At 50.7% G+C, this 26,965-nt stretch overlaps 1 protein-coding gene across 1 annotated transcript in view; it reads right to left on the bottom strand.

Annotated features, from left to right (window-relative positions):
- AKAP10 (A-kinase anchoring protein 10) overlaps positions 1-24,313 on the bottom strand; it is a 32,414-nt gene extending 8,101 nt beyond the window's left edge. The window contains exons 1-12 of the mRNA XM_061561764.1: positions 23,931-24,313; positions 14,922-14,972; positions 13,623-13,787; positions 12,230-12,901; positions 8,838-8,936; positions 7,834-7,918; positions 6,772-6,895; positions 5,475-5,611; positions 4,114-4,258; positions 3,710-3,874; positions 3,206-3,318; positions 1,890-1,972 (exon numbers count right to left, since the gene is read on the bottom strand). Of these exons, the coding sequence (XP_061417748.1) occupies positions 1,890-1,972; positions 3,206-3,318; positions 3,710-3,874; positions 4,114-4,258; positions 5,475-5,611; positions 6,772-6,895; positions 7,834-7,918; positions 8,838-8,936; positions 12,230-12,901; positions 13,623-13,787; positions 14,922-14,972; positions 23,931-23,961 (1,870 nt within the window). The 5' untranslated portion in view covers positions 23,962-24,313. The remainder of the gene's footprint in view (positions 1-1,889; positions 1,973-3,205; positions 3,319-3,709; positions 3,875-4,113; positions 4,259-5,474; positions 5,612-6,771; positions 6,896-7,833; positions 7,919-8,837; positions 8,937-12,229; positions 12,902-13,622; positions 13,788-14,921; positions 14,973-23,930) is intronic.
- Between the last annotated feature and the right edge of the window lie 2,652 nt (positions 24,314-26,965).

Here is a 26,965-nt window from a genome sequence, read left to right as displayed (position 1 = left end):
ATTGGGACCACTTCCACCCCCGCACCCCCCGCACAAGGACTCCGTGCTAATGGCAGCTACGGCACCTGGAGCGTGGCGGTGACGTCATATCCATGACGCCACATCAAGTTTCCAGATCTGTTCGAAACAAATCATATTTTCTGATCGTCCAAAATTTGGTATCCGGTCCAGATTTTCTAAATGTTTTATATTTACTTTAAACAACTGTAGATAGTTTGTAAATATATATTTGCTTGTAATTGTGAAGAGTTTTAATGTGATGATGTTTTAAGTGGCAGATTTGTACCAGCAAGGCACCGCACGTATGTAAACAACATGAAACTTGACTCATTCAAAAATTTGGGAGCACAACCCTAGCGACCGGGGCACTTGATTTGAGAATGAACACAAACTGTGTTGTTTCTTTGCTGGGGCAGCAGACCCAATTAACTACGTTGACTGCGGGGCCCCCCTCCAGTGTGTGATGTGCCGTTGCCGCGAGCGTAGGCGATCGGCCACGGAGGACCGTGGCAGTGCCTTAGGGGACGTGCAGGACGTTTCTAAATCGGATGGAGAGTTTTTACACCAATCGACACGATAATCATTCAGAAGCACTGTGCGTTCCTGAATGTTAATTGGATCTGCTTGGTCAGGCGCAGGCAACGGCTGCGGTGCAGTGGTTAGAGCAGGGAGCAGTGAACCCAGCGACCCACGATGGATTAACGGTCACGGCTAACATCAGTCGCGAGCCATGTCTGGACCGGTCCTGGGCTACCCCCCCGCCGCCACCTGAACCAACGAGGTGACCTGCAGTCAAACCACCCCCACGATAAACACACCGTGTGGGGAGGGAGGCCTTCATCCAGCAGTGGATTAAGAAAGGGCTGAACTTGATTTAGTTCGAGTGACCCCATTCTCGCATGCGTGTTGGCTTCTATTCGTCCCTGTGAATCTATTAGGAAGTCACTGCAGCTATGGCATTTTAACATATACATTGAAAACTAAATTCTTTACAACTGCTTTCTGTGTTAAGTGTGTTGTCCTTCCCCCGGCACCTCCGATTAGCACGGTTGGCTACGTGCGGTGCGAAAGAAGTTCGACACACATACGTACATATCTTGATGGATATTCACTATCCCAGTCTAAACTTACTAGTATGTAGGTCTCATTTTACTGACCCCAGAGAGATGATGAGCTGACTCGCAACCAATAATATGTAAACTCACAACTTTTTTATTGCCGGTCAGGTGCTGCTCTCTCACCCCCGATGAGGATGAGGATGATGCTTACGTATGTCATCATCACTGCCGTCGATATACCGTGATCGGGATTATAACTCAAAACCTTCCCAGTGAGAGCTTGCGGCCAAAATAAACTTTAGCCATCTATAAGACGCACTGTAATTTCTACGACACATCGATCCCACAAACATCCCTCGCGTACGTGCAGAGTCTCTACGAGAGATAATGCGAAAGCTAGAGACACCGAATTGACTGTTGAGAAAGGTGAGCTTGGGCAGGAGAGCGATGCACCGCCTGAAGGGACGATGGGGCGGTGGGTCAAGGGGACGGGGACAGGAGGGGCAACCAATGGAAGGAACTCGCCGGAGAGGATTTCCACCGTGGAGATGGAGCGGATTAAATCAGCGCTTGTGGAGAAGCTAGACGATTTTTTGCATCACGAAACTTTGAGAAATGGCGATGACTTGGGAAGGCCTTTATGCAATAGTGGACTGCTCATCGGAAATGATCATGATCGTGATTATAAAGACAAAGATCCCCTGTATAGTGTCAACAGACATTTGGGGGACAAGTGCTGTTCGTGAGCAGCGCATATGAAGGCCGGCACGGCACACAAGGGGGTGGGTAGCCAGCACTGCGTGAACACACACACACACACTCTCTATTCACCTTTGGGTTTCTTCCCGTCAGGATTTGGCTCCGACTCCTTGACAAACTGCCCGAGGTTGTTGATCCTCCCAAATGACATTTTCCTGCCGCAGCAGCAACAACAACAAGCAGCAGCAGACAGGCAGGCAGAGGGTAACACATGTCAGCAGGCACAGTTACCGCACGAGCCCGAGGATTACCGCCAACGTGTGCGGCCACACACACGTTAGCATGCGGTACAAGGCACTGTCGGAGTGGATTGGTGGCCAGTGAACTGGCCAACCAGAGTTCGATTCCCAGTCAGGGCTAACATCGGCGGCAAACGAAATCAGAACCGGAACTGGGCCAACCCATTCACCATAATTGCGCTGCTCAGTGTGGAGAAGTATGGACAAACAACCCGCACGGCCGACACGGCGAGGGGAAGCTGCTTTCATCCAGCAGCGGATCGATCGAGACCTGTAAATGCTTGTTAAACTACTATTACAATATACTGCCGCTAACCGATGTCATAATGGCTTCACTGTGGCCACACAATCGAACGTTATCACCCTCACTCGTCAAAAATGTGTAAGATACCTATAGGAATGTAATGTTAACCGTCCTCGCTGTACCAAGAGTCTATAATTGAATAATAATATTAGTTACATTTTGTACAGCGTCATCGACACGATTGCATCCCAAAAGTGTGCACAATAATTGTACGTTTACACCACCGAAGGTGGGCTAGGCCCCACGAAGCAGAACTTTGTGAACAAGATTATTAAGTGCAGAAGAGGGTGGGGGGAAATACATTCGCACAGCTCTCCCTCGCTTTGTGCAGGTTCGGTTTGGGGGATTTCGCGAATGTGACTTCCGTTAGATGAAAATACTGTTAAGTCTCGCAACAATCTGCTGCTGGTGGCCTTGAGTGGGACTCGGACGTGGGTCGCCGGGTTCACAGCACAACGCGCTAATCGCTACACTGCCGTACACACAAAGACAAGGATCCCCCGTACAGCCTTAACAGACTGCTGGGGCAAGTGCTGTTAGCGAGTAGCACCTTTTGAAGGCCGGCACGGCACACGAGGGGTTGGTTGGCCAGGACTACGCCCGACCGTCTTTGTCTCCCCAGTGGCGATGCTTGACACACCACACCAGATAATAATTTGAGGCTGAGTCAATCTAGGATAGGCCCATGACCAGTTCAGATAATCGTCACTGGTGTTGGCCGTGAGCGGAAATCGAGCTCGGGTCGTTGGGTTTGTAGCGCGGCGCGCTAACCACTGCGCCACCGCTTCACACACACACACACAAGTACGGAACCAAGACGCACACACACACACGCGCACACGCACCCCGCGTAATGTCTGTAGTAGAGAGACTCCGGCTCCAGGCTCTTGGCGTCGATCGTGATGTCCTCGTCGAAGTTCTTGAGGATCTTCACCAGGTTCTTCTTGTTGCTGTTGGCCTGCGGAGCGAGCGGGCAGGCGTGCGAGCGAGCGAGCGGGGTTAACGCGAGCGTGCCCCACGCTGCGCTCCACCACCCGCCGTGTGGGCAGCAACGCCGTGCTGCGGACGTCGAGTGGCGGTGTGGAGGACGCGCAGTAACGTAGCACGGTGGACCATGGTGCGGTGTACTTCGGTGTCACGTGGCACGGTGTACCGCGATGGAACGTGGCACAGTGTACCGCGATGTAACGTGGCACGGTGTACCGTGGCAGTGTACCGTAGCGTGGTGTAACGCGGGACGGTGTCACGCGCCGGGGTGTAAAGCGGGACGGTGTAACATGGCACGATGCAACGCGTCGTGGTGTACCGCGGCGCAGTGCAAGGCGTCGCTGCTGTCGTCGCCTGCTCACCTGGTTCCCGCGCTCGTTGCCCACGGCCTCGGATGGCGGCGGCGCCCCCCCCCGGCCGGGCACGTGGGCGCTTGGCCCCTGCGCCTCTTCGCTGCGCACCGAATACAGCAGCTCCGACAGGTACTTGTAGTAGATGTCGCTGCACAGGAAGCCAGGCAGGTAGACCTGGGCAGGAGCACAGGGGCCAGCAGATGGACCGTTTTGGCAGTGTAAGGGACTGTTTTTGGCAGTGGCTCCTGTTCGCACACGGCAATAGACACAACTTTATAACCATGGTCATCAACAAGCACAGCATTAAGTGACCGATATACCATACGTCGACTGGAACGTGCCCGATCTCACCCGGTCTGCCCATCTGGCTAGCCCACAGGGGGGGTGGGGGGGTGGGGGGAGTGGCGACTCACAGCCTCCATGGTGGTGTAGGCCTGGCGCAGAGCTGTCGAGAAGCAGTCAGGGAGCGGGCCACCCTCCCGGCAGATGTTGGATTCAACCTCGGGTCGCACGGAGTCTCTGAAGCCCAGCGGGCACGTGGCCTGCAGAGAGAAGTACCTGCGAAGACAACAATCCCCCCCGCCGGCGCCACCGCCACCACCACCGTTTAGCTGCACGCAGTCCAAGGGCAAGCGATGCTCCACAGTAGGGTCGCCACGATATGGTGATATTACGATGAAGAAGGGAACGACGTCTGAAACGTCACCTGTAATATCAAAATTTTCCTTTTAGGGCAGCGTTATTGACAAACGTGTTTTGGGTTTCTGATAGAAAGGTTAGCCGTAAGGATTTGCATTAACTTAAAGAAAACTTAAAGAAAACATAGTAGAGGTTTTTGGGTTAGATCGCGTAAATATACAAATGTGTCGTTAAACCCGCCACCACCCGACACAGCCAACTAGTAGGGGTTGTCACGTAAACAGAACGTGCCAATTCGTCACTAGTACAGCACTAGTGTATAGTGTAGTGTATAGTAGTGTAGTGTATAGTGTAGTGCATAGTAGTCTAGTGTATAGTGTAGTGCATAGTAGTCTAGTGTATAGTGTAATGTATAGTAGTGTATAGTGTAGTGTATAGTGTATAGTGTACTAGTACAGCACTAACCGGTGTGTTGGAGAGCCAAGCCACAACATTTACAATCTGAGTAACGACGTTTCGCCAGTAATTACAACCAGCTTCATCAGGCGACAGATAGATTTGTGGAGATCTGCGATCTAACCCAAAAACCTTTATTATGAATAATATTGGTCGCGAAAGCCTAAGTGTTAAACTCAACCAAGTGACTTATCACGTGGAAATGTATAGCAGCAGCCAAATACACGTGATGTTTATTCTAAATGTGGAGGAAAAAACACCGGAGGATGCGTAGAAAAATTCACGCGACCACGGGGAGAATATGCAAACTATAAATATACAACAGGCGTCACAGGGTCGGGATCGAATCCACGACCTCCTGTATACCAGGCGAGATAGTTAACATCTAACGACAGTGGTGCCACAGTGACATTTAAACTTGGCGCTGAAATGCCGACACGTCTTGAAGCGAGTTGCATTAAAAAATATATAGGAAATCGCGTAACAAGCATGCAATCAGGGAGGCAGAGAGAGAGAAAACATTGACCGCATGTCAATGATCATACGGTGCAGGAACCACGCCGTGGTGAAGTACGGTCGAACGATCTCCACGCGAGGCCTTCGCCCCGCGGCGGGTTGACACTGGGCTGCGTGCGACGATCCTCGGGCGAGCCGCCCCCCATCCTCTCGGCGGACTCACTTGTCGTAGAGGATCATGGCGTCGTTCTGGGCCTCCTGCCCGTCGTACTGGCCGGCCTTCCCCGCCAGCTGGGCCTGGAAGTCGTGGGCCACGAGCCAGAACTGGAGCAACGCCGCCGCGTCCTCCTTCTCCATGAACTGCGAGAGAGCGACAAGCGGCGGTGCACTGAGCGACTCGGTTTTAAACTAAACTTAAACTTTTAAACGAATGTTTTAATCAAACCAGTGTGAAGGCCCACTGAGCTGTATAGGCACAAATGATAGCTCGACGAAGTGACTTATTGCATGGAAACTTAAAGCAGCCAAATACTCTAAACGTGTGACGTTGATTCTATATGTGGACGGAAAAACTGGAGGTCCCGGAGTAAAATCCACGCAACCCGACAAGGAGAGCATACAAACCCTAACCCTGTGATGCCCAATCGACCTGGCCAGGGTCGGTTTGATGGGACACTAAACGCCGATGGTGTCGGTGTGGCTTGCCCTGGGCCACCCAGACCAATTCAAGGACGTCTAGATGCAGTGGAAACGTTGGGAGACTCATTCATCCAAGCTAAGTTGTCCCGACTGAGAACACCGCCACGGAAGGCGGAGAGACGCCGCAAGCCACCTATGTGGCTGCATCCTTTCCTGCTGGATCTCTCCCTTCAGTGTCGTTTCATTCACGTCACCTCTCAATCATTTACAAGGCCCATGAAGACACGCTTGCTTTCATCTGGCCCTCCATTAACCACACACCGATAGGCACTTCTGTTGCAACGTTACCTTATCATCCCATCAATATACCAAAAAACATTTTATTTTTCTTAAATCATCTTTCACGAAGGCAGTACAGCAGAGCGTTTTGATTTGTTCCAGACTGTTTCGTTCGCACCTCATGGGCCCAGAGCGATGATATCGCCTTTATCCCTCCCCCCTCTCTTTAAAACCGACACGGGAAAATGTTTCCACAATTCTGGCTTTCGCCTGAAAAGGCTGGTTGTGATCACCGCCGAAACGTCGAATTGTAAACGTCGTGGGTTTACTCTCCAACACAAAACCGGTGTGCTGAACTAGCAACTAATTTGAATGTTTAGCTTACGAGACATAACTTACTGATTGGCCGTGTTGGGCGGTGGCAGGTTTACCGACCACATTTATTTTAAGCGATCTAACACGACAACAACAACAAATATTACGGAGTGTTTTGTTCCGTCAGGGGTCAGGCAAGGCTAGTGGACGTTCAACCGACGTTTCTCTCGGATCGTTACACACTCGGGGCCGGAGGGGCCAGGGGCCGTGGCCGGTGGCCTGCCCACCTCCGAGAAGTAGAAGAGCGTGCCCTCGCTGGTGAGGATGTCGCCCAGACACACGGAGCCGCTCGTCAGCACCTCCATCTGGTAGCGGCAGAAGTGCGAACTCTCCAGGAAGAGGGGGAAGAACCTGGCACGGGCAACGGGGGGTAGTGGCGAGATGGCACGCAGGCGCAACAACAGCCGTGCCGACGTGAGGTCGCCACGGCCGGCTTGACCTTAACAGTGAAGGGAAGCCATGCGAGGCCACTCAGAATTCAGAACCTTTAATAATCCTGGAGAAATCCGATGAGCTGTGAAGCTCTTGTTCACCGATTGTCCAGGAGGATCGGGTCAGAAAGTTACAACAGTAGAAGCGATACGAAAACACGACAGGACTGCAAAGTACAGGGGAGAGAAGGAAATCACTTCAATTAAATACTTAAAATAAAATAAAGTTCAAATTGCATAAGTACACCAATTCCAGCAGCAAAACGACAGCAGCATAAACAGTCCCAGACGTCACCAAGACAACAGGCATTGATTGACAGGCACACAGCCTCTGTCATTGTAAGGAGCCCTTGCGGTTACAGTGACTGGGTGTGAGGCTGACAGTGTTGTTTCCAGGTCGAATGCATTCCTCCCCTGCAACAAGCGGCTCAAGATGCTCGGTTTGAAGCGGCAGCATCTCACGTGGCCATGGGCCGTGGTGAGAATAACCGACGTGTTTTCGAGCTGCACCGCTTAATGTCCGACATGATGCCCGACGTTTTGCTCCACGTGCTGGAAGCTTCTTCAGGAACCGTGTTTAAGTTTGTAACAATTCCTGGCATTCAGATCCCGAAAAAACAATATTCCGGCGCGCGGAGCGAAACGTCGGACGTCGTGCCCGAACGAACGTACGGTGGCGGCAACCGAATAACCCGTCGGAGAGTTGCGTCCCGCGACACAACCGCGAAAACATCGCACCAAGTCAAGTCCCGGGCCACGTCCAGCCAGTGAAACCGGAGGAGGAGGGCCCCCCTCTAGCCCTGGGCAAACGGAACGCGCGTCCGGGTGAGTGTGCACATCGGTGAGGGAGGCACTCACTGCGTCTCCAGCTCGTGAAAGACGAGCTCCTGCGCCGGCAGGAAACAGTTGGGGTCCACGTCCCCGTCCTCGCCGCAGATCTTGGCTGTGGGCGGCGGTGGTGGTGGCGACGGAGGAGGGTGTGGAGGAAGAGGAGAGGGAGGAAGAGGAGATGGAGGAAGAGGAAAGGGAGGAAGAGGAAGAAGAGGAAGAGAGGGAGGAAGAGGTGAGGGACGAAGAGGAGATGGAGGAAGAGGAGATGGAGGAAGAGGAAAGAGAGGAAGAGGAGGAAGAGAGGGAGGAATTAGAGAGGAAGAGGTGGAGGAAGAAGAGGAGGGGGAGGAAGAGGAGGGGGAGGAGGTGGAGGAGAAAAAGGAGGGGGAGGAGGCACACACACACACGGGCGAGGCGCGTGGTCTTTACGGCGGCGGAGAGAGACGTGGCGTCGCGAGCTGCAGCGCACGCGGCCAGAACCGTGATCCGAATGAGTCGCGGTTACGCGCATCTGCGTGTAGATTTGTACAAGTGTGTGTGCGTGTTTCTGCGTGTAACTAGGATATGCAGAGCGGCGATTAGTCCACAGCGCGAGGAACCCTGCGACCCGAGTTCGATTCTCGCTCACGGCCAACACCAGTGATGATTATTTGAACCGGTCCTGGGCCTTTCATTGGTCGACTCAGTCTCAAATGAGTACTTGGTGTGGTGTGTAAACATCGCCACTGGGGAGACAAAATGTGGCTAAGTGTGGTGCTGGCCTCGTGTGTCGTGCCAGCCTTCATAGGTGCTCGCCAACAACATTTGACCCAACAGTCGTTTAAGGCTAGATATGGGGCATCTTTTTATTTGTGTGTGTAACATGGATATCGGCAGAGAAGAAACGGCATGCAATTTGAAAAGTGCGCAAAGCAGCACGGAGGGGGTACATGCTTTGAATTAGGCAGCGATAGGTACTTGCTAGCAGCACTTGCCACTACAGTCTGCGTAGGCTACACGGGGGAGCTTTGTCTCTGCTGCTGTGCAAGTACCGATGATGAGGTTCCGCATGGCGTCGCTGATGGGCAGCGCCACCTCGGCATCCTGCGACACGAATCGCGTGAACAGCTCCACCGCATCCCGCTCTATACCTGCACGCATCGCCGCCATCATCACCATCATCATCACCATCATCATCACCATCATCACCATCATCATCACCATCATCATAATATGATCATTGATGTTTGCTATACACACACTATTTTCGTTCACTCACACTCAGAGCGAGAGAAATATTCGAAGGCGCGAGAATCGACAAGCCAGGCAGCCCGAACCTGCCCTGCCAACAATTATCCAAGCACTGTGGTTCTATATTGGGATGTTTGACCAAAACATTCATCGGTGTCATCACCACCACCATCATTCTCACCACCAATTCCCTCCTCGTCTCTGAATTCATGTTCATCATCATCATCACCGCCATCATCATCACCATCATGGCTGTTTTATCTGCACAACACATTCACTGCCCATTTGCCAATCCACCGCTGGAAGGCGGGCCTCCCAACGCGATACGGATAGCAGGCGCTGTTTGAACATACTTCACCACACTGGTCAGTGTGGGTCGGTGAAGGAGGGGAGCATAGATGGGGGGAGTGTAATACACTACAACAATGGATGTCGGTGCACTGGCACCTGCCTCACAGCCTATAACACCTGTTTTTTCACGGTGGAGTCTCTCTCTCACGACAGCTGTGGACCACACTGAACCACATTTGCACGCAGCACAGGAGGTGCGCGTCGTACCACGTTGTTCCATAAGTAGAAAATCAAAGAATCGCCAATCTGCGACCGTGGTAAAGCCTAAACCATCAAACGCATCACCGACGAGTGTGCCATCGACGCACATCCTGGTGGTATCGCTGAAATCCATACAGCATATTCTGCCGCCTTGGATTCGTTGAAGGACCTTAACATTCAACGATGACATCTATACAAACTGTTACTTACATGGCATTCGAAAGAAGATTCACGGTGGTACCCCATCCAAGTGCTTTCCCGGCTCAACCCCGTATGGCTTTTAAATTAAAACAAAAACTATTTTTATTTTATCAGGTAAGACCCACTGAGTAACCTGGCCACAAATGATAGCTCAACGAAGTGGCTTACCAAGTGAACATTTATAGCAGCCAAATACTCACGTGATGTTCATTCTAAATGTGGAGGGAAAACTGGAGGACCTGGAAAAAAATCCACGCTACCAAGGAGAGAACATGTAATCTCCAAATATACATCAGGCGTCAGGGTCGTGATCGAACCCACGACCTTCTGCATACCAGGCGAGGGAGTTAACATCTCTCCACCGTGGCGCCCCCAATTATGGTCATAGCCAGTGCAATACTTATCACCACGATCGTTGATCATTCCACGGTGAGCGCGTACCATTTGTTTGTCATTTAATGTTACATTTATAGAGTTGAATATAGTGCAACAAAATTTCCTTCCAAGTCTCCTACTCAAACAAGCGTTGGGGCGGGGGTGTTCATATCTCCTTAGGTGGCCCTGAGCCAATGATGACGGGGCGAGTCTCTGCTCTGCAACCACTGCTGACTTCTTAGAAATTTGTTCTCATTTTATCAACGACACAATGACAACGCTCTGCCACATTGCCAAACGCTCTCACATTGCTACCACCCATGTGACATGTATGTTACATGTTCAGCGCTTTGCCAATCTACCGCTGGTTCAGGGTCTCGCTGTGCTGTGCGTTATGTGGGATTCATTTGACCGTACTTCACCGCGCTGGCCGTGTGGGTTGGTGAAGGCGGGGAGCATAGTAGTACGGTACAATAATGCATTTGTCACCCAGCTGCTTACGAACACCGCTAAAACTATATAAAATAAATTCAAATTTACCACGCTGATTTCCGATGGCAAGAACGACCTGCAGCAAACATTACCGTTTGAACGGTTTCAAATTATTGAGGTGGCGTCATCTTGAAATATCGGTGAAACGGCGAGTGTAGTGCATCCGCTTACATTTTTTTACCAGCAGCCCACACGTCCGCCCGCCCACCAGCCAGCCAAACTTTTTGTTCTTGGTTGGTGGTGGGGGCGGGAGGCGTGACGTCAACGCTACGCACAAATCCAGCTCAATACTGCGGGTGCAGGTGACATCACCACCGCACACACGCTTAGCCGCGTGCCAGGCAGCCAGGCACGAACACAGCAAGGATTTTTTTTTACGAATATTGTGACATGATATGAAGTGCCTGTCTTTCTTTATCAGAGCCAGCTCTATTGCCAACAAAAAGATAATCTTGGCTCGATGACGTGAAGAAACAGGTCATGCGGTGAAAGAGTCGGAATAATAATAGGAATAATAACCACAATCTGTAGGGCGAACAAATTTCACGAATGCTGTGGTGACAGCAGCCTGCTTTGAGAGCGGCCAACAAGACGGCTCGGTTGGCATGAGGCACGGGAAAGCGTGCGGGTTACAGGCCATTTAACACCGACCCCCCCCCCACCCTCCCCCTTAATTCCTGGGTGTCAACGGAAGGATGATGTGACGTTGTTTACGATGATTTTCTATCATCAAACAACAAGACACGGCCAAGAGGGTAGCGCGCCAGCTGCTCTGCCACGGGAGGTTCGTGGATTGAACCAAGTGGCTGCCGCCCCCCCCTCCCCCCCCGGAGTGATACCGCAAAAGGGCGCTGTGGACGTTAAAGATTGAAATGGAGCAAAGTACAATCCAAGATCGAGGTGACAAGAAGCCAGCCCCAGCACTGTCGTGCTGTGAATTTGAATTCTTAGCTTTGGAGGTGCGGCTTCGGCCGTGAGCCACGGGGGGATTTGGTCACGGGCGCTGCTTCCCCGCTTGACGCTCAGTGAACCCGCGCGACCCCAGCACCAGGCCGCCGTGCGCCTCGCCAGGCGCGACAACCGTTTCTGTTCCGAAAGTAACGCATCATGGTACTCCACGGCGAGCACGACCGCCGATACTCACGGGAACCGGCAATTGCGGTGGGAGTGGGGGAGGGCAGAGGGGGAGGTGGGGGGAAGGCTGGACATGAAAACAGTTCGTCAGGGGGCCCTCTATGAACATTAGGCAGCGGTAATGCTCATTGGTGCTCCTGAACCTGTGGTGGGATTCCACATTCATAAGGCAGGAGACAGTATCTCGATAAGACAGTCACTGCTCGAGTGTAGACTTCCCCTGAGCTGCACGGTGAGCACGATGGCGCCCAGGGATTCGTATCAGCCGGGTCTGTCCAGTTCGGCGACCCGGACAATATTTATGTAGGTGGCACACCACATCCAGTAAACCGATCGCTACGGCTGTGACTACGTGTCACGTGGGTACCTACACCAGTCTACCAGCGACCCGCTAAATAGCGAGAAATGAATCCCCGATTGCACCCCGCGGGCAGCGTACTTTTCATGAGCTTGTCGGAGATGGAGTCGCAGCCCTCGGCGGTCGTGCTCGGCAGCGTGAGCCCGTCGGGCACGGCCCTCGCCGGCCTCCTCCCCTCCTCCGCCCCATCCCTCCCGCACGCGTCCCCGCTCCGCACCCCCACGCCGCCGCCACCGTCCCCGTCGAGCAGCGACCGTCCGCGTCGCCTCGGCCGATCGGGCCCGGCGGTGCCGCCACTGCCGCCGCAGAACGGGCACGAGCGCGCCGACCCGCAACCGCACAGCTCCCGCGGCGGCGCCGCCCTGATGTCGCCGGGACCCGCGGGCGCCGACGGCGACGGGCTTTCCCCGGCCGGGAAGTTTCTGCCTGCGGGCGACCGATCGGTCGCGGTGGCGGCGAGGAGCGGCGAGCCGCGGGCTGGAAGGGGGGAGGTCCGCGCGGCGAGCGAGCTCAGCTTGACGGCGTCGAGCGAGCGGGTGCGCACGCGCGCCCAGCTCTCCTGCCGGAACGCCTCCGCGTCCAGCCAGAAGCGCGCCAGGTGCAGCGCGCCGCGCGCCTCCAAGTCCAGGAGGAGGTGCGGCAGAGCGGCCGGGTCGCGCAGGGCCTCGCCCAGCGTGCGGCTCAGGCGGGAGTGGGGGCCCTCCTCCTCGCCGGGGGAGGTGGTGGCGGCCACGGCGCGCAGTGACGCGTGGCCTCCGCCGCGGAGACGAAGCGGCGGGAAGGACGAGAACGAGCGAGTTAGGGGGAAAATGCGGACGTACGCACGCGGATCAACTCTCTCCAACACGCGTTTGTACTCGGAGGCGTTTCGTTAAGAGACAGCGGCTAATCCGTAGGCTCGTGGGGAGGCCATGGGGTGCGGATATCGGGGCCAAGGGGTGCAGACATCGGGGCCGGGATGTCCGTTTAGCACTGGTTTTTCATCTCAAAGCTTCTCTTCACACTAAAATGTTCCTCGTGTTGGATCGCCTTTCTGGGAGTTACCATGCCTCTCCAAACCCAATAAGGGACAGATAGACGGACAGACGGAGCTAATGCATTCGCGCTTTCAATGTTCATTGAAAAGTATTATAAATGTTTAGAATTCACAGCCACTGTGGGGTGCGGGTTGACTGACCACACCTCATCACATTTGTGAGTGGAGGCTGGTGAAGGGGAGACTCGGGAACGGTTCTGACGTTAGCCGTAGCTGGGAATCGAACTCGGGATATCAACACCGCCCCAATACGGACGGACCCATCGATCAGAATCAGAATCCGATGAGCTCTTTATCACAGATGCCCAGTGGGGGCAGGTAACAACATTACAACAACAAGCAACACTGACGTTCGGACAAACGGATCGGCAAACACGGAAGTTGTTCCAGGGCGCGGTGGCTCACGCCCGAAGCGCAGCGGCGGCCCCGCGGCCTCACCGAGGTCGCCAAAGTGCTGCGGCTCGGCGAGCGTGGGGGGCGGCCGCCGCAGGGCGCCGGTGCGCACCCCGGCGCCCTCCATGGCCCCCGAGATGGCGCTGAGCGCATCGCGGCTCGGCGGCGGCGGCGTCTCGGACCTCGCGTGATTCCTCGACGGCTGCCGGGCTGCGCACACACGCGGGGGGGGGGGGGGCGGGGGGGGGGGCGGGGGGTCTGGTCAGAGGGCGCCAACGCCTCCTCCGCTCCGGCCGATTCGCGAGTGGCGAGCGCGCACAAAGTGCTACCGCGACATCGAAACACCGAGCAGGTTCTGGTGGGGGGGGGGGGGTTGGAACGTGCTGCCCCAGTTTGTGCGTTTTTATCGACAAAACCCCCCTCCCCCTTCATTCCCACAAAGACAAAAGTATTGAATTTGCAGCGCCTAACATCGTTTAAATGTTAATTCTAGCAGGGCACCGCTTTGGCTCTTTAAACACGTTATTTGCACGCTGTTTCATGTTATAAATAAGAAAGAACTGTCCGTACTTCGCAATCCAACTGTGGAACGCGCGATGCTACGCTACGCTGGTTACCGTAAGCACAGAGCTAAACGGGGACCGCACAGGCGCGTGACGATTACACGCGGCGGGTAGATGCGTGGGTGGGGGGGTCCACAATGACCCCCCCCGCCCCCATTATCCGTACGAGACGCTACATCCACGCGCGTTATTTCGAGGGGCCACTGTGTGATTAAACAAAAACAAAAACTGGATTTCAGAACCCATTACCCGATGAGGGTCGGAGCAGTTTGACCGAAACGGCATCGCATGCAAATGTTTAAATTCGTCATTAAAAGTTTCCAGCCACTGGGGAGGAGCAGGAGGAGGAGTAGGAGGAGGAGCTGTGTTGGTCAGAATTTCATCGGCACAGCGGCCACGAGTAGGGAGCAACTCTGCACACGTGACAATCTTGTCCGGCGGTGGAGGGCTAACAACGCCTCTGATTAGCACGGCTGGCTACGTACGGTGCGAAAGAAGCTTAACATATATACAAACAACACGAATTTTGGCACAAAACTACCATGTGGCCCAACCCAAAAAAAATAGCAAATGAGGATCATTGCACCGGGTATGAAAGAATGCACGTTTTAAGTAAACTAAAAAATTGCTCTTGTTAATAGAGACAGGTCAAACATTGCAAGTCAGGAGCTGGTAACGCCGAGTCCTGAGACTCCATGAAGACTTCTTGGGGATTGCAGTGAATTGTTGTTTGTACGATGAGAGGAAGCACACAGAACCGAGTTCAGGGGGCAATGCTCACCTGACCTTGCAGGGCTCCGAGTGGATAACACCTCCTTCCCCTTTCCCTTATCTGTGGCACAAACACATCATAACCACCACCATCATCATCATCATCACCACCATCATCATCACCACCACCACCATCATCATCATTACCACCATCATTATAACCACCACCACCATCATAACCACCACCACCATCATAACCACCACCATCATCATCATCACCACCATCATCATCATCATAACCACCACCATCATCAACCACCACCATCATCATCATAACCACCACCATCATCATCACCACCACCACCATCATAACCACCACCATCATCATCATCACCACCATCATCATCATCATCATAACCACCACCATCATCACCACCACCATCATAACCACCACCACCACCACCGCCATCATCATCACCACCACCATCATCATCACCATCATCATCACCACCATCACCACCACCACCATCATCATCATCACCACCACCATCATCATCATCACCACCACCATCATCATCATCATCACCACCACCACCATCACCATCATCATCATCATCATAACTACCACCATCATCATCATCACCACCATCATCATCACCACCACCACCACCATCATCATCACCACCACCATCATCACCACCATCATCATAACCACCACCATCATAACCACCACCATCATCATCATCATCACCACCATCATCACCACCACCACCATCACCACCATCATCATCACCACCACCATCATCACAACCACCACCATCATAACCACCACCATCATAACCACCACCATCATAACCACCACCATCATCATCATCACCACCATCATCACCATCATCACCACCACCATCATCATAACCACCACCATCATCATAACCACCACCATCATCATCACCATCACCAACATGATCATCATTCGCCTTTTGGTGTTCTCTGGTCTCACGCTGGTTAATGCAGATGTGATTTCTTGCAAAAGCTTTCTGTCTGGTGTTTGAACATCTTAATACTAGTTTCATTTTCAGAAAGGGTAAAACCTATTTTATACAATGATCATCATTGTCACTACATTGAACATCACCATCATTACCACTACCCATCACTAAATTCAACATCATCATCACTGCATTCAAAATCACTGTCACCATCACCACCAACACCATCAATGTCACCATCACCACCACCATCACTTTTTTGAACATCATCGCCATCAAACACTCTGAACTAATAACACTCAAATTATTTGGTGACGCTGCTGCGTTGGCAGTGGTGCAACGGGCAACAAGAAATGTCAACACATTTGCCAATAAGAACACTGCCTGGTCTTATAAGGAAAAAAATATTAAAAACAGGAGACATTTCGGGCAACCACCCTTCTCCAGAGGTTACGCCCGAAACGTCTCCTGTTATTTATATATTTTTCCTTTTATGGCACCTCGGCGTTGTTGGCGAACGCGTTGGGTTTTGTAAAACAAGCAGCTCGTGTTTCCTCCTCGTGTGACGCTCGGGGTGGCCCGGACGGTCGACACGGACGGTCGACACGGACGTTCGGCACGGATGCTCGACACGGACACTCGGCACGGACGGCCGGCACGGACAGCCAACGTCAAGGGCCCTCCACACACAATCAGGAGAGGAGCCAGGTCCGGTGACCTCAGTGGCCACTGAAATATGCAGGAGTTCGCTCCCTGACCCCCGCAGAATCCACACATGTGGGGACACGTCACGTTTCAGCATCAGAATTATTTAATAATAATTTAATTATTATTATTATTATTGAAGAATCCGATGAGCTATGAAGGTGTTTTTCGCAGACGTCCAGTAGGATGTCAAGTTCATACACACTAAAATAAAGACAAAGATCTCCCGTACAGCTTGAACAGACTGTTGGGGCAAATGCTGTTAGCGGCACGGCACACGATGGGGTGGGTGGCCAACACCACGCCTGGCCGCCTTTGTCTCTCCAGTGGCGATGTTTACACACCGCAGCGGGTACTTATTTGAGGCCGAGTCATCGTAGGTGAGGCTCGGTTCAGATAATCGTCACCGGTGTTGCCCGTGAGCGTAAATCGAACTCGGGTCGCCGGGTTTGTACCGCAACGCGATAACCGCTACGCTACACGAAGCAACATATCGAAGCAACACCGGCTCGCGGCCCTGCAATCGCCATGGCTCCTGACTTATGCCGCACGCTGTATCATCACATAACCGATGAACCGCCATCACGGGAAGCTTCATCTTATTTCACGCTGTATGCCTGTACCACCGACACAGCCGTGTTTGATGTTTGTACGTACTCTCCGTTGAACTTCTTTGGCACCGTACGTAGCCAACCTTGTTAACCGTAGGGTGTGGGGAAGTACGGCAAACTAAAAACAAAAAGCAGTTCTAGAGAAAACGAAAAGCAAAAAACGCGACACAAGTGCTTCCTGAGAACGCGTGCGGCGTTCATGCGTCCAACGTTGTACATCTAGATTGTTTTTCCTATATTACGCGTAAAACATTTAATTGTTTGTGGGTGTGCACAGTGGTTAGCACCACTGTTACGATGAACCCAACAACCCGAGTTTGATTCCCGCTCACGGTCAACACCAGTAACGATGAGCTGAATCGGTCTTCCCCGAGGTCGACTCAGCCTCAAATGAGTAACTAGTTCAGTGTGTAAACATCGCCTACTAGAAAGAAAAAGGCAGCTGGGCGTGGTGCTGGCCACCCACGCCCTTTGTGCCGTGCTGGCCTTCATAGGTGCTCGCTAACAGCACTCTGTTCAGGCTATAGGCAGATCTTTCTATTTGTTGGCCATACACATACAAGGCACCCCGCAGTTATCACTTCGTTCCGAAGCAGAGACACACACACCTGTGTGAAACAGTGCGAGACAGCGGATACTATTCACATCTAAATGTCTCTACGGAGGCACCCTGAGGGAGAATGTCTCCACTGAACCCAGAGGGGGAGTGAAACTCCACCTGGGCTGTGAAACACGAAAGTAAACAACAAAGTATCCAACAGAGCCCAAGGGGTTAAATGTCTCCGACTGAGCCAAGGAAGGCGCCCTCCTATTCAGCCCAGGGGGCCTTCCACTGAGACGAGGAGGGTTTGAACAAATGTTTGAATGGATGATCAAATGTAACAATGATTGACCAGCACCAGCTGATGTGTCACCGCACACCACAGGATCTGGCACTTAGCCGCCTCAAGAGAAGGCACTAACAAACGTCGCCCGCGTGGATTCAGGTACAGTGTCATCTCTCAAGGCAGTTGAACATCTTTGACACCGTGGCGCCCTTTCAAGGCACGTCGCGACTATAAAGAGCGGTGACTTTCCAGGAGAGCTGATGGACACGCGAGATCTTGCGCAACCCTCACGGCGCGCCCGATGGGTGTTGCAGCAATGCCATGCGGGATGAAATCGAAAAAGTGATTTTGGTTGCAGTCTGCGGCACACCCACGCACATTCCGTACCGCCAAGGCAGCGAAATAAAGTGAAGCTGCTGGACGTGTGTGGGTCCACGTACGGCCCTTTGTCAATCTGATGCGAGGTGAGCCCCCCCCCCTCCCCCCACCATGCTGTGGGAGTTTTTTGGGCCATACAGAATTTTACCCCGACTGGTCAGTGCGGGTTGGTGAAGGCAGGCAAGCGATGAGTGAACACAGAAGTACGGTACAACGACGAGGTGTTGCTGCTGCACTGCCCTCCCGCTGTATTCCGAGAAGTCCCGCAGCCAGCACCGCGTCCTGTGCGTGCAGCGAGTTCACCCACACGACTGCCATCCAGGCTCAAGCCTGCTTACCATGAAAGTGCGTTAACTGCGATTTCATCAGCCGCTGGTGTGGGTATTTGGTAATAAATAAGAGCAGGTGTAGTGCGGCGGGTGTAGTGCGGCGGGTGTAGTGCTGCAGGTGACAGCACCTGCGATAAAACGGAGTGCGCTATTAATGAGCGCCGATTAATGCCGGTGCAGCAGGCAAGGTGCGACTGTGCCCACAGGATTAGTTGGAGGCAGTCGCCCTGCAACAACAACGGGGGGCAGAGGAGCGACGCTCACAACAACGAGTGGAGGAGCCGGGTGGCTGAAATATAAGTTGGCATAGTAGGGCGCACAGCTGGTGCATCTGCCGATCATTTCAGTCGGTCAACCCATGACACCTGGGTCTGTCCCGTGACCTGTCAGCGAGCCTTCGACACTTCACGTGGCCTCAAAGTGCACCTGGCCTGGCACAGACACTGTGGTGACATCACAATCACTTCGTGGCGAATGGCGGGTATTGGTGTAGAATCAGTCCTACCCATTGTGCATGGCATGCCACGTGACACCACGGCTTGTACGATGCACAAAGCCTTTTGTTTACCTCACAGACTGTAGTGAAGTATGGCGATTTCACACGACGACCTGCGAGGCATGATGGCAGTACCAATCACATGGTCGCCATCGTGCCTTGTGCCATCGGTACTACTCTTACTGGTTTCCAGGCTGCACTCGTTTTTCCGTTTGCTGATTTTTCTTTCTCATCATTTACAGAAAGCGATCGCACTGGTGGATGGGTCACGCACGCCCGGTTCCATTTATCTCTCCCAGAACTGTACGCATGTACGTTGAACTTCTTTCGCACCATACGTAGCCAACCATGCTCATCGGAGGCGTTACTGTACGCAGCCAACCGCGCTAATTGGAGGAGAGCCAATCTTTTTGGTGGATCTGACCCGGTGGATGCCCAAAGCCCAACTCTGATAACCAACTTTAGGCAGTGTGCGTGACCAAGTGCAGGAGCCATGCTGTTGCTGGAATCGCAGTGCCATGGGTTTGTCACTTCATCACCGCCGGCTCCTCGCATAGCCTCACAGGAGCAAATGTGTCCACACACGAGAGGGTAAGGAGGGAATTGAGTCAAATGTGTTTGATTGTAAATAAACAAGTTACTAAAATAAACCATGCACATGTATGCTTTTTGGTTCTTTCGGTAAAGTCACGTAGGTATAAAATAAATCACGACGTTTCGGGTGCAACACAAGCGTCCTTCATCAGGTGGGAAAGCACATGTATGTGTTTGTCTTTGGAATTATTTATCAGTAAGAAAGTTGAAGGATTGGGTAGCTATCGGATAAAACGTGTTTGCTTAAAGTATTTATAAACAGTACTTTCTGCTGTGGTTTGTGTCTTCAAGTTTTGGGAACCCTTTCATGAATTTGGCTGGTATTCTAGCAGATAATTCACTAAATAGCAACACAACTTTATTCCAAAGTTAAATAGTGACCCCACCCACGTGACGGGCTGATGGGACAGAGCCGAATGCCTGCACGCAATCAACGTGAGCTTGAAAGGGATAATCATGGGGAGGTACCGTCGGGCATTTGGTCCATGATGGTGGGCGAGAAGATGACCTTTGCCATGCTCGCGTGACAAAGGTGCGTGCACACACACACGTGCACGCAGCCACTGTGACCAGCCCGCAACAATGTAATCATTCATTTTGAGAACGTGGTCATCACGTCAACTGATCACACGCTTAACAATAACATTGGTTTCACTGACATGGCCAACTGACATACCTTCGTTGAAAATACGAATAACCCCAGAGGCCTTCACAGTCTCTCACTAGTACTAAACTATTTAATATTTGGTCAGGTAAGGCCCACTGAGCTATATGGCTCTTTTTCAGAAGCGACCTGGTCACAAATGATAGCTCAATGAAGTGGCTTATCACGTGGAAATGTATAGGAGCAGCTAAATACTCTAAACGCACGTTTCTAAAGGTGGAGGGAATAATCGGAGGACTCGGACACCATGGGGAGAACACGCAAACTCCAAATATACAGCAGGCGTCGGGATTGAGATGGAACCCACGACCTCCTGCATACCAGGCGAGGTAGTTAACATCTCGCCACTGTACAGTAACGCACGTAGCTCTGTGAAACGTCGCAGAGCTTCATCACGAGGTCACGGAGAAGCGCACTGTATACAATGAACGTGGCAATTCTGCATTGTGGACAGTGGCATGGTTATTGAGTGCAGAACTAAATGCACCGTGGCCCATGGACTGGAGGGAAATGCAGGCGCCGGGCTACGAAGAGAGACAGAGGGGGGAGAAATGTGTCAAGAGACCCCCCCACCACCGACCGCCATTTAATTTCTTGTACCAGGCGACGTGCCTGCAACCACGCCATTGTGTTGTTGTGGGCCTGCCCCACACCACGTGGTAGTCGTCCACACCATGCTGCTTGTCATGTTCTGAGAATGGGTTCACATGCAAATGAGCGAGCAGGTGCCACAATTACAATAATAAATCTGTTCCCTATCCCCACGACCGGTAGGAAATTGTCTACCTGTCGTGGGGATAAGGAACAGGGTGTTTGGGCTATGGTTATGAAAATTGTCAATAGGCAGGTTTGAGAAGAGGTATTTTCCTGTGATTCGTGTTAAGAGATACGATTCGTGAATAGGATGAATGCCTGCGAAAGGCTCGTGATGGTGGTAGGGTTCAGTGGGCTTTACCTGGTAAGATACAAAGTTTAGTTTGATTTGTACGTCTTTAAAAGCGATTTCTCCAGTATAAATTCTGTGTTGTGTAGGAGGTGATAATATGAATTATACAGTAGTTGAGGAATAGGGTTATGAGTAATCATGCCGATGGGGTAGTGATGGAAATACTGCTGCTAGGTACAGGTTTAGCAGTGGGGTTAGTGTTAGGTTTAAGGTTAGCGTGTTAGATGTTCAGACTTGGGCTAGGTTAGAATGGGGTTATTAGCTATTGGGTTAACAAAGGGGTTAGCGCCAGGTGTTAATCTTGGATATATTATTGGGGTTATGCTAATGTTGTGGTTTGAATTAGTATTAGGTATTAGGTTAGCGTTGTAAAGTTAGTGTTGATGGCCCGAGGCTGGGATAAGGTTGGTAATTATGTGTTACCATTGGTGACCAGAGGTAGCAATGGAGACATTAACATTGGTACAGTGCCAGAGACAGTAGTATCGGAACAATATTATTGGTACAGTGTTTGACATTAGTATCGGTAGTGGTAGATAGTGTTATTGGTATAGTGTTGGTACAGTATTATTGGTACAGCATTATTGGTACAGTATTCGAGACTGTTATTGGCACAGTGTTACAGTATTATTGGTAGTGTTAGACTATTGGTAGTTGTACAGTATTATTGGTACAGTGCTAGTATTATTGGTACAGTGCTAGTATTATTGGTAGTGTTAGTATTATTGGTAGTGTTAGTATTATTGGTACAGTGTTAGTATTATTGGTACAGTGTTAGTATTATTGGTAGTGTTAGTATTATTGGTACAGTGTTAGTATTATTGGTACAGTGTTAGTATTATTGGTACAGTGTTAGTATTATTGGTACAGTGTTAGTATTATTGGTAGTGTTAGTATTATTGGTACAGTGTTAGTATTATTGGTACAGTGTTAGTATTATTGGTAGTGTTAGTATTATTGGTACAGTGTTAGTATTATTGGTACAGTGTTAGTATTATTGGTAGTGTTAGTATTATTGGTACAGTGCTAGTATTATTGGTAGTGTTAGTATTATTGGTACAGTGTTAGTATTATTTGTACAGTGTTAGTATTATTGGTACAGTGTTAGTATTATTGGTACAGTGTTAGTATTATTGGTACAGTGTTAGTATTATTGGTACAGTGCTAGTATTATTGGTACAGTGTTAGTATTATTGGTACAGTGTTAGTATTATTGGTACAGTGCTAGTATTATTGGTGCAGTGTTAGTATTATTGGTACAGTGTTAGTATTATTGGTACAGTGTAGTATTATTGGTGCAGTGTTAGTATTATTGGTACAGTGTAGTATTATTGGTACAGTGCTAGTATTATTGGTACAGTGCTAGTATTATTGGTACAGTGTAGTATTATTGGTACAGTGTTAGTATTATTGGAACAGTGCTAGTATTATTGGTACAGTGTTAGTATTATTGGTACAGTGTAGTATTATTGGTACAGTGCTAGTATTATTGGTACAGTGTAGTATTATTGGTACAGTGCTAGTATTATTGGTACAGTGCTAGTATTATTAGTCCAGTGTTAGTATTATTGGTACAGTGTTAGTATTATTGGCAGTGTTAGTATTATTGGTACAGTGTTATTATTGGTACAGTGTTAGTATTATTGGTACAGTGTTAGTATTATTGGTACAGTGCTAGTATTATTGGTACAGTGTTAGTATTACAGTATTGGTACAGTGTTAGTATTATTGGTACAGTGTTAGTATTATTGGTGCAGTGTTAGTATTATTGGTACAGTGCTAGTATTATTGGTACAGTGTTAGTATTACAGTATTGGTACAGTGCTAGTATTATTGGTACAGTGTTAGTATTATTGGTACAGTGTAGTATTATTGGTACAGTGTAGTATTATTGGTACAGTGTAGTATTATTGGTACAGTGCTAGTATTATTGGTACAGTGCTAGTATTATTGGTACAGTGCTAGTATTATTGGTACAGTGTTAGTATTATTGGTACAGTGTTAGTATTAACTCTCCACTACAATCGTCTCCTTCCACCGATTCTCGCAGCCGTCGGCTACAACCACACAAACAAACCAACAATAACCTCCCTCCTCCTACCTCCTACCAACAAACATTAAAACGAACGTCCCACGAACGTCCCACGAACGTTCACCGACTTGGGTTTGACGGCGGCGGCGTCTGCGGTGCGCGTCCTTCCCGACGGCCGCCAGAGCGTCCGGGTGGTGGTGCTTGGAGGGGGGGGGGAAATCCGCGATTCCGTGAATCCTCTCCCTCTCTCTCTCTCCACCGTCGCATTGAATCACGAACGAGCTCATTGTGATAACGACGAGTCGTCGTCACCTCCACCGCCCTCGCCCCGCCGCCGCTTTTCCCGTCGTCGTTTTGCAAAAGCGAAGCGAAGTGACTGCACCGGCCGGCCCCGCCGCGAGGCCGCGAGGCCGCGATTAGGAGCCTCGGCCTCGCCTGGAAGTTCCCCACCAACACCGCCACCACCCCCGCGGGGAGGGAGGGAGGGGAGAGGGGGGTAGTGCCTCACCTCTGGACATGCGCTTGATGATGAACGACATCTCTGCGGGCTGTCGTTGCTCAGCCCACGACGACGAAGAGAAGGTGGTGGTTGACGAGGTGGTGGTTGTTGACGAGGAGGTGGTTGACGAGGAGGTGGTTGTTGTTGACGAGGTGGCGGTGGTTGTCGTCTCGGGTGCCCATGACCGGCAGACGACGACCTCCGGCTCCCCGACCCACCCCGCGTCTCTCTCACTTCCTCGTGTCCTCCGGCGAAGATGAGGAGGAGGAGGATGATGATGATGTGAGGCCAGACGAGGTGATAATGATGATGATGAGATGATAGGAGATGAGGTGAAGGAGGCCTCCCCCACGCGAACGCGAGGAGCGCTCACCCCGCTTCTGCTCAGCAGAGGGAGGAGGAGGGGGAGGGCGGTGGTGCTGGTGGAGGGGTTTTCACTTCCTTCACTTGGCAATTAAAATTAAATACACATTCAAGCGATCCTTCTCAGTCACTGGGTCTTGTCGCGAATACAATGGTCCCGGTTTGAAAAAAAGTTGCGGTTTATTCAAGAAAAAAGGAAGAAAAATAAGTGGGTTGAGTGATGCACAGCATGGATATAATACACTCACTATATTGTACACGGACACTATCTCGTTCCTTTGAATTGCAATTAATACTCAACATAACCTGGATATTCAATTGGTTATTGATGTTTGCGAGGAATTGCTGAATTCAAAATAATAAATTAATGAATATTGCATGCACACATTTGCGTCCTAATTGCGGCTGATTTGTGGAAAAAAATATTGCAGTATAAAGATAAAAATTACAATGTTTAGATTTTGCCCAGTTGCAAATATTGCGATTATGGTGTCGACGTGACGTCGTAGAGGAGATGAATCCCATCGTAAATCTCGCAGAGCAGTGGGCAGCCCTCCGCTGCGTTCGAGAACGACCCGCGGAAGTGGATATCACAGAACTACCTCTTAAATCACTTTCTTGAATAAGCGACCTCTGGTTCACACAGCAGGGAGGCAGCGCCCACCCAACTCGCTCCGCCACCGACACTAATGTTCATCCCACGATGATCAAGCCGAGTCGTATCCCCCCCCCCCTACACTTTAGAGCAGGGGTCGGGAACCTTTTTGACTGGGAGAGCCATAAAAGCCAAATATTTCTAAATATCTTTCATTGAGAGCCATATAGTATTTTTTACGTATAATAAATTAAATATGTCTTACTTTTAATGCGACTTCTGGTCACGGGACCCGTGACCCGTGAAATTTATCTTCAAAACTAATTTCTGTTTACTTTAAAATGACACAGTATTATTAAGCAATATCACAATTATTTTTAAATCAGTTCCAAACTGATTTTTATTATTTTTTTTATTATTTTTTTCAACTCAAAATTGTCTGGGAGCCATATGCCGTCACCGGAAGAGCCATATATGGCTCGCGAGCCATAGGTTCCCGACCGCTGCTTTAGAGCTCCCTCCAGTCAACGGCGTTTCCACGCAGCAGTGGCATGAGCGAGACATTGCAGGAGCTGCGCCGTTACCTCTTACGTGCTATCAAGGGGCATGGCCCTGGGTTGCCAAACGGGAGGGGGGGGGGGGAGAAAAATCGGCGAAACGAGAACGGCTGTTCGACGAGACAGCTGCAACGCTGTCGGAGTCAATCCGTGTCAATCCGTGTCAATCCGTGGGACCTCTGAAACCCCAGTGGGAGAAAGAGACCGAAATAATTTTTATCATCATGAGGCCTCCTTTGCCAGTAGCAAAATATAATACTAGTTTTTTTACCATTTTTTCTGGCAATAAAACTGTTTTTTTTACAAGCAATCATGTTTTCATTAACCACAATACCTGCAGTCAGAAATAACTCAGAATGCAAACAAAAAACACACTGATAATGTATGCATTGTCCTTGAAATTGATTGGTCCATTCCAGAGACAGCTTTCCTTAGAGCCTAGTCTCATATGGTGTGGGGATATTCAAAGTTCTACAATGTGTGTCCCCGGGTTGTACCACCACCACCAACAACCACGTGTTGTTTGGCACGGTGTCCGATGTTTCGCTCCCACGTGCTGAGAGCTCTCCACGCGATGAGCCACTTCGTTGAGCTATCGTTTATGACCAGGTCGCTTCTGAAAATGAGCTGCATAGTTCAGTGGGCTTCACCTGATAAGATAAAAAAACGTTTAGTTAAAATTGTATTTGTTATTTTTAGTGCTTTGTTTAACTTTCCTATACTTTGCTCTGGTATCGTGTTTTGTGCTGTTTGTTGTAACGTTCTGACCCGCCCCTACTGGACATCTGTGAAGAAGAGCTTTATAGCTCATCGGATTTCTCCAGGACAAATATAGATTCTGACCAGCCAAGTGAGCTATGGCCAAATACCCCCCACACGCCAGCACGGCCTGGGGAGGCCCTCATCCAGCAGTGGATTGACTGATGAGAGGGCCGTGTACAAGCACGTGCTTAACAATAACATTGACACACGGGTTCTGTATCTGGAACAAAATGTGCAATTCGGTCATATTTGCTCAAATGTATTCTCACGGGGACCTCAGACAAGATGATCACAATGCAGTTCGTCAGCAATTGTTGATGGTTTTTGCAAAATGCACAAAGGCTGAGCGCTTTTTGTGTACATGTTTCTGCGTGTTGTTTCTGTTACGATGGGGTTATCTTGCCGAATATATAGCTTCGTCTATACTCCCCAGCTATGCATAATTACACACACAGTAGCGATCATTACACACAAAGTGTGCTTGCCACAAATTCACCACTATACAATGCTGATCTCGTCAAGGAGCATAAACCATCACGAGAACTGCGCTCATCCTCGCTGCAGCAGCAGCGGCTTTCGGCTGATAACCATCAAACAAAGTCGGTGGTCACCGCATCGCGCGCTTTCAGGTGCGCTTCTGTGGCCGTCTGGAACGCTCTTCCTTCCGTTATTAGGAAACCACTGGAGCTGTGCACTTTTAAATCATCTGCGTTGAAAACGAATTTCTTTCGAACTGATTTTTGTGTTTAGTTTGTTGTCCTTCCCCC

This window comes from Lethenteron reissneri, chromosome 28 (assembly GCF_015708825.2).
Source record: "Lethenteron reissneri isolate LAM-NWPU_2019-01 chromosome 28, ASM1570882v1, whole genome shotgun sequence".
Taxonomy (NCBI): domain Eukaryota; kingdom Metazoa; phylum Chordata; class Hyperoartia; order Petromyzontiformes; family Petromyzontidae; genus Lethenteron; species Lethenteron reissneri.
The sequence above is the reverse complement of the archived record's forward strand: the minus strand, read 5'-3'. Positions and strand labels throughout refer to the sequence as shown.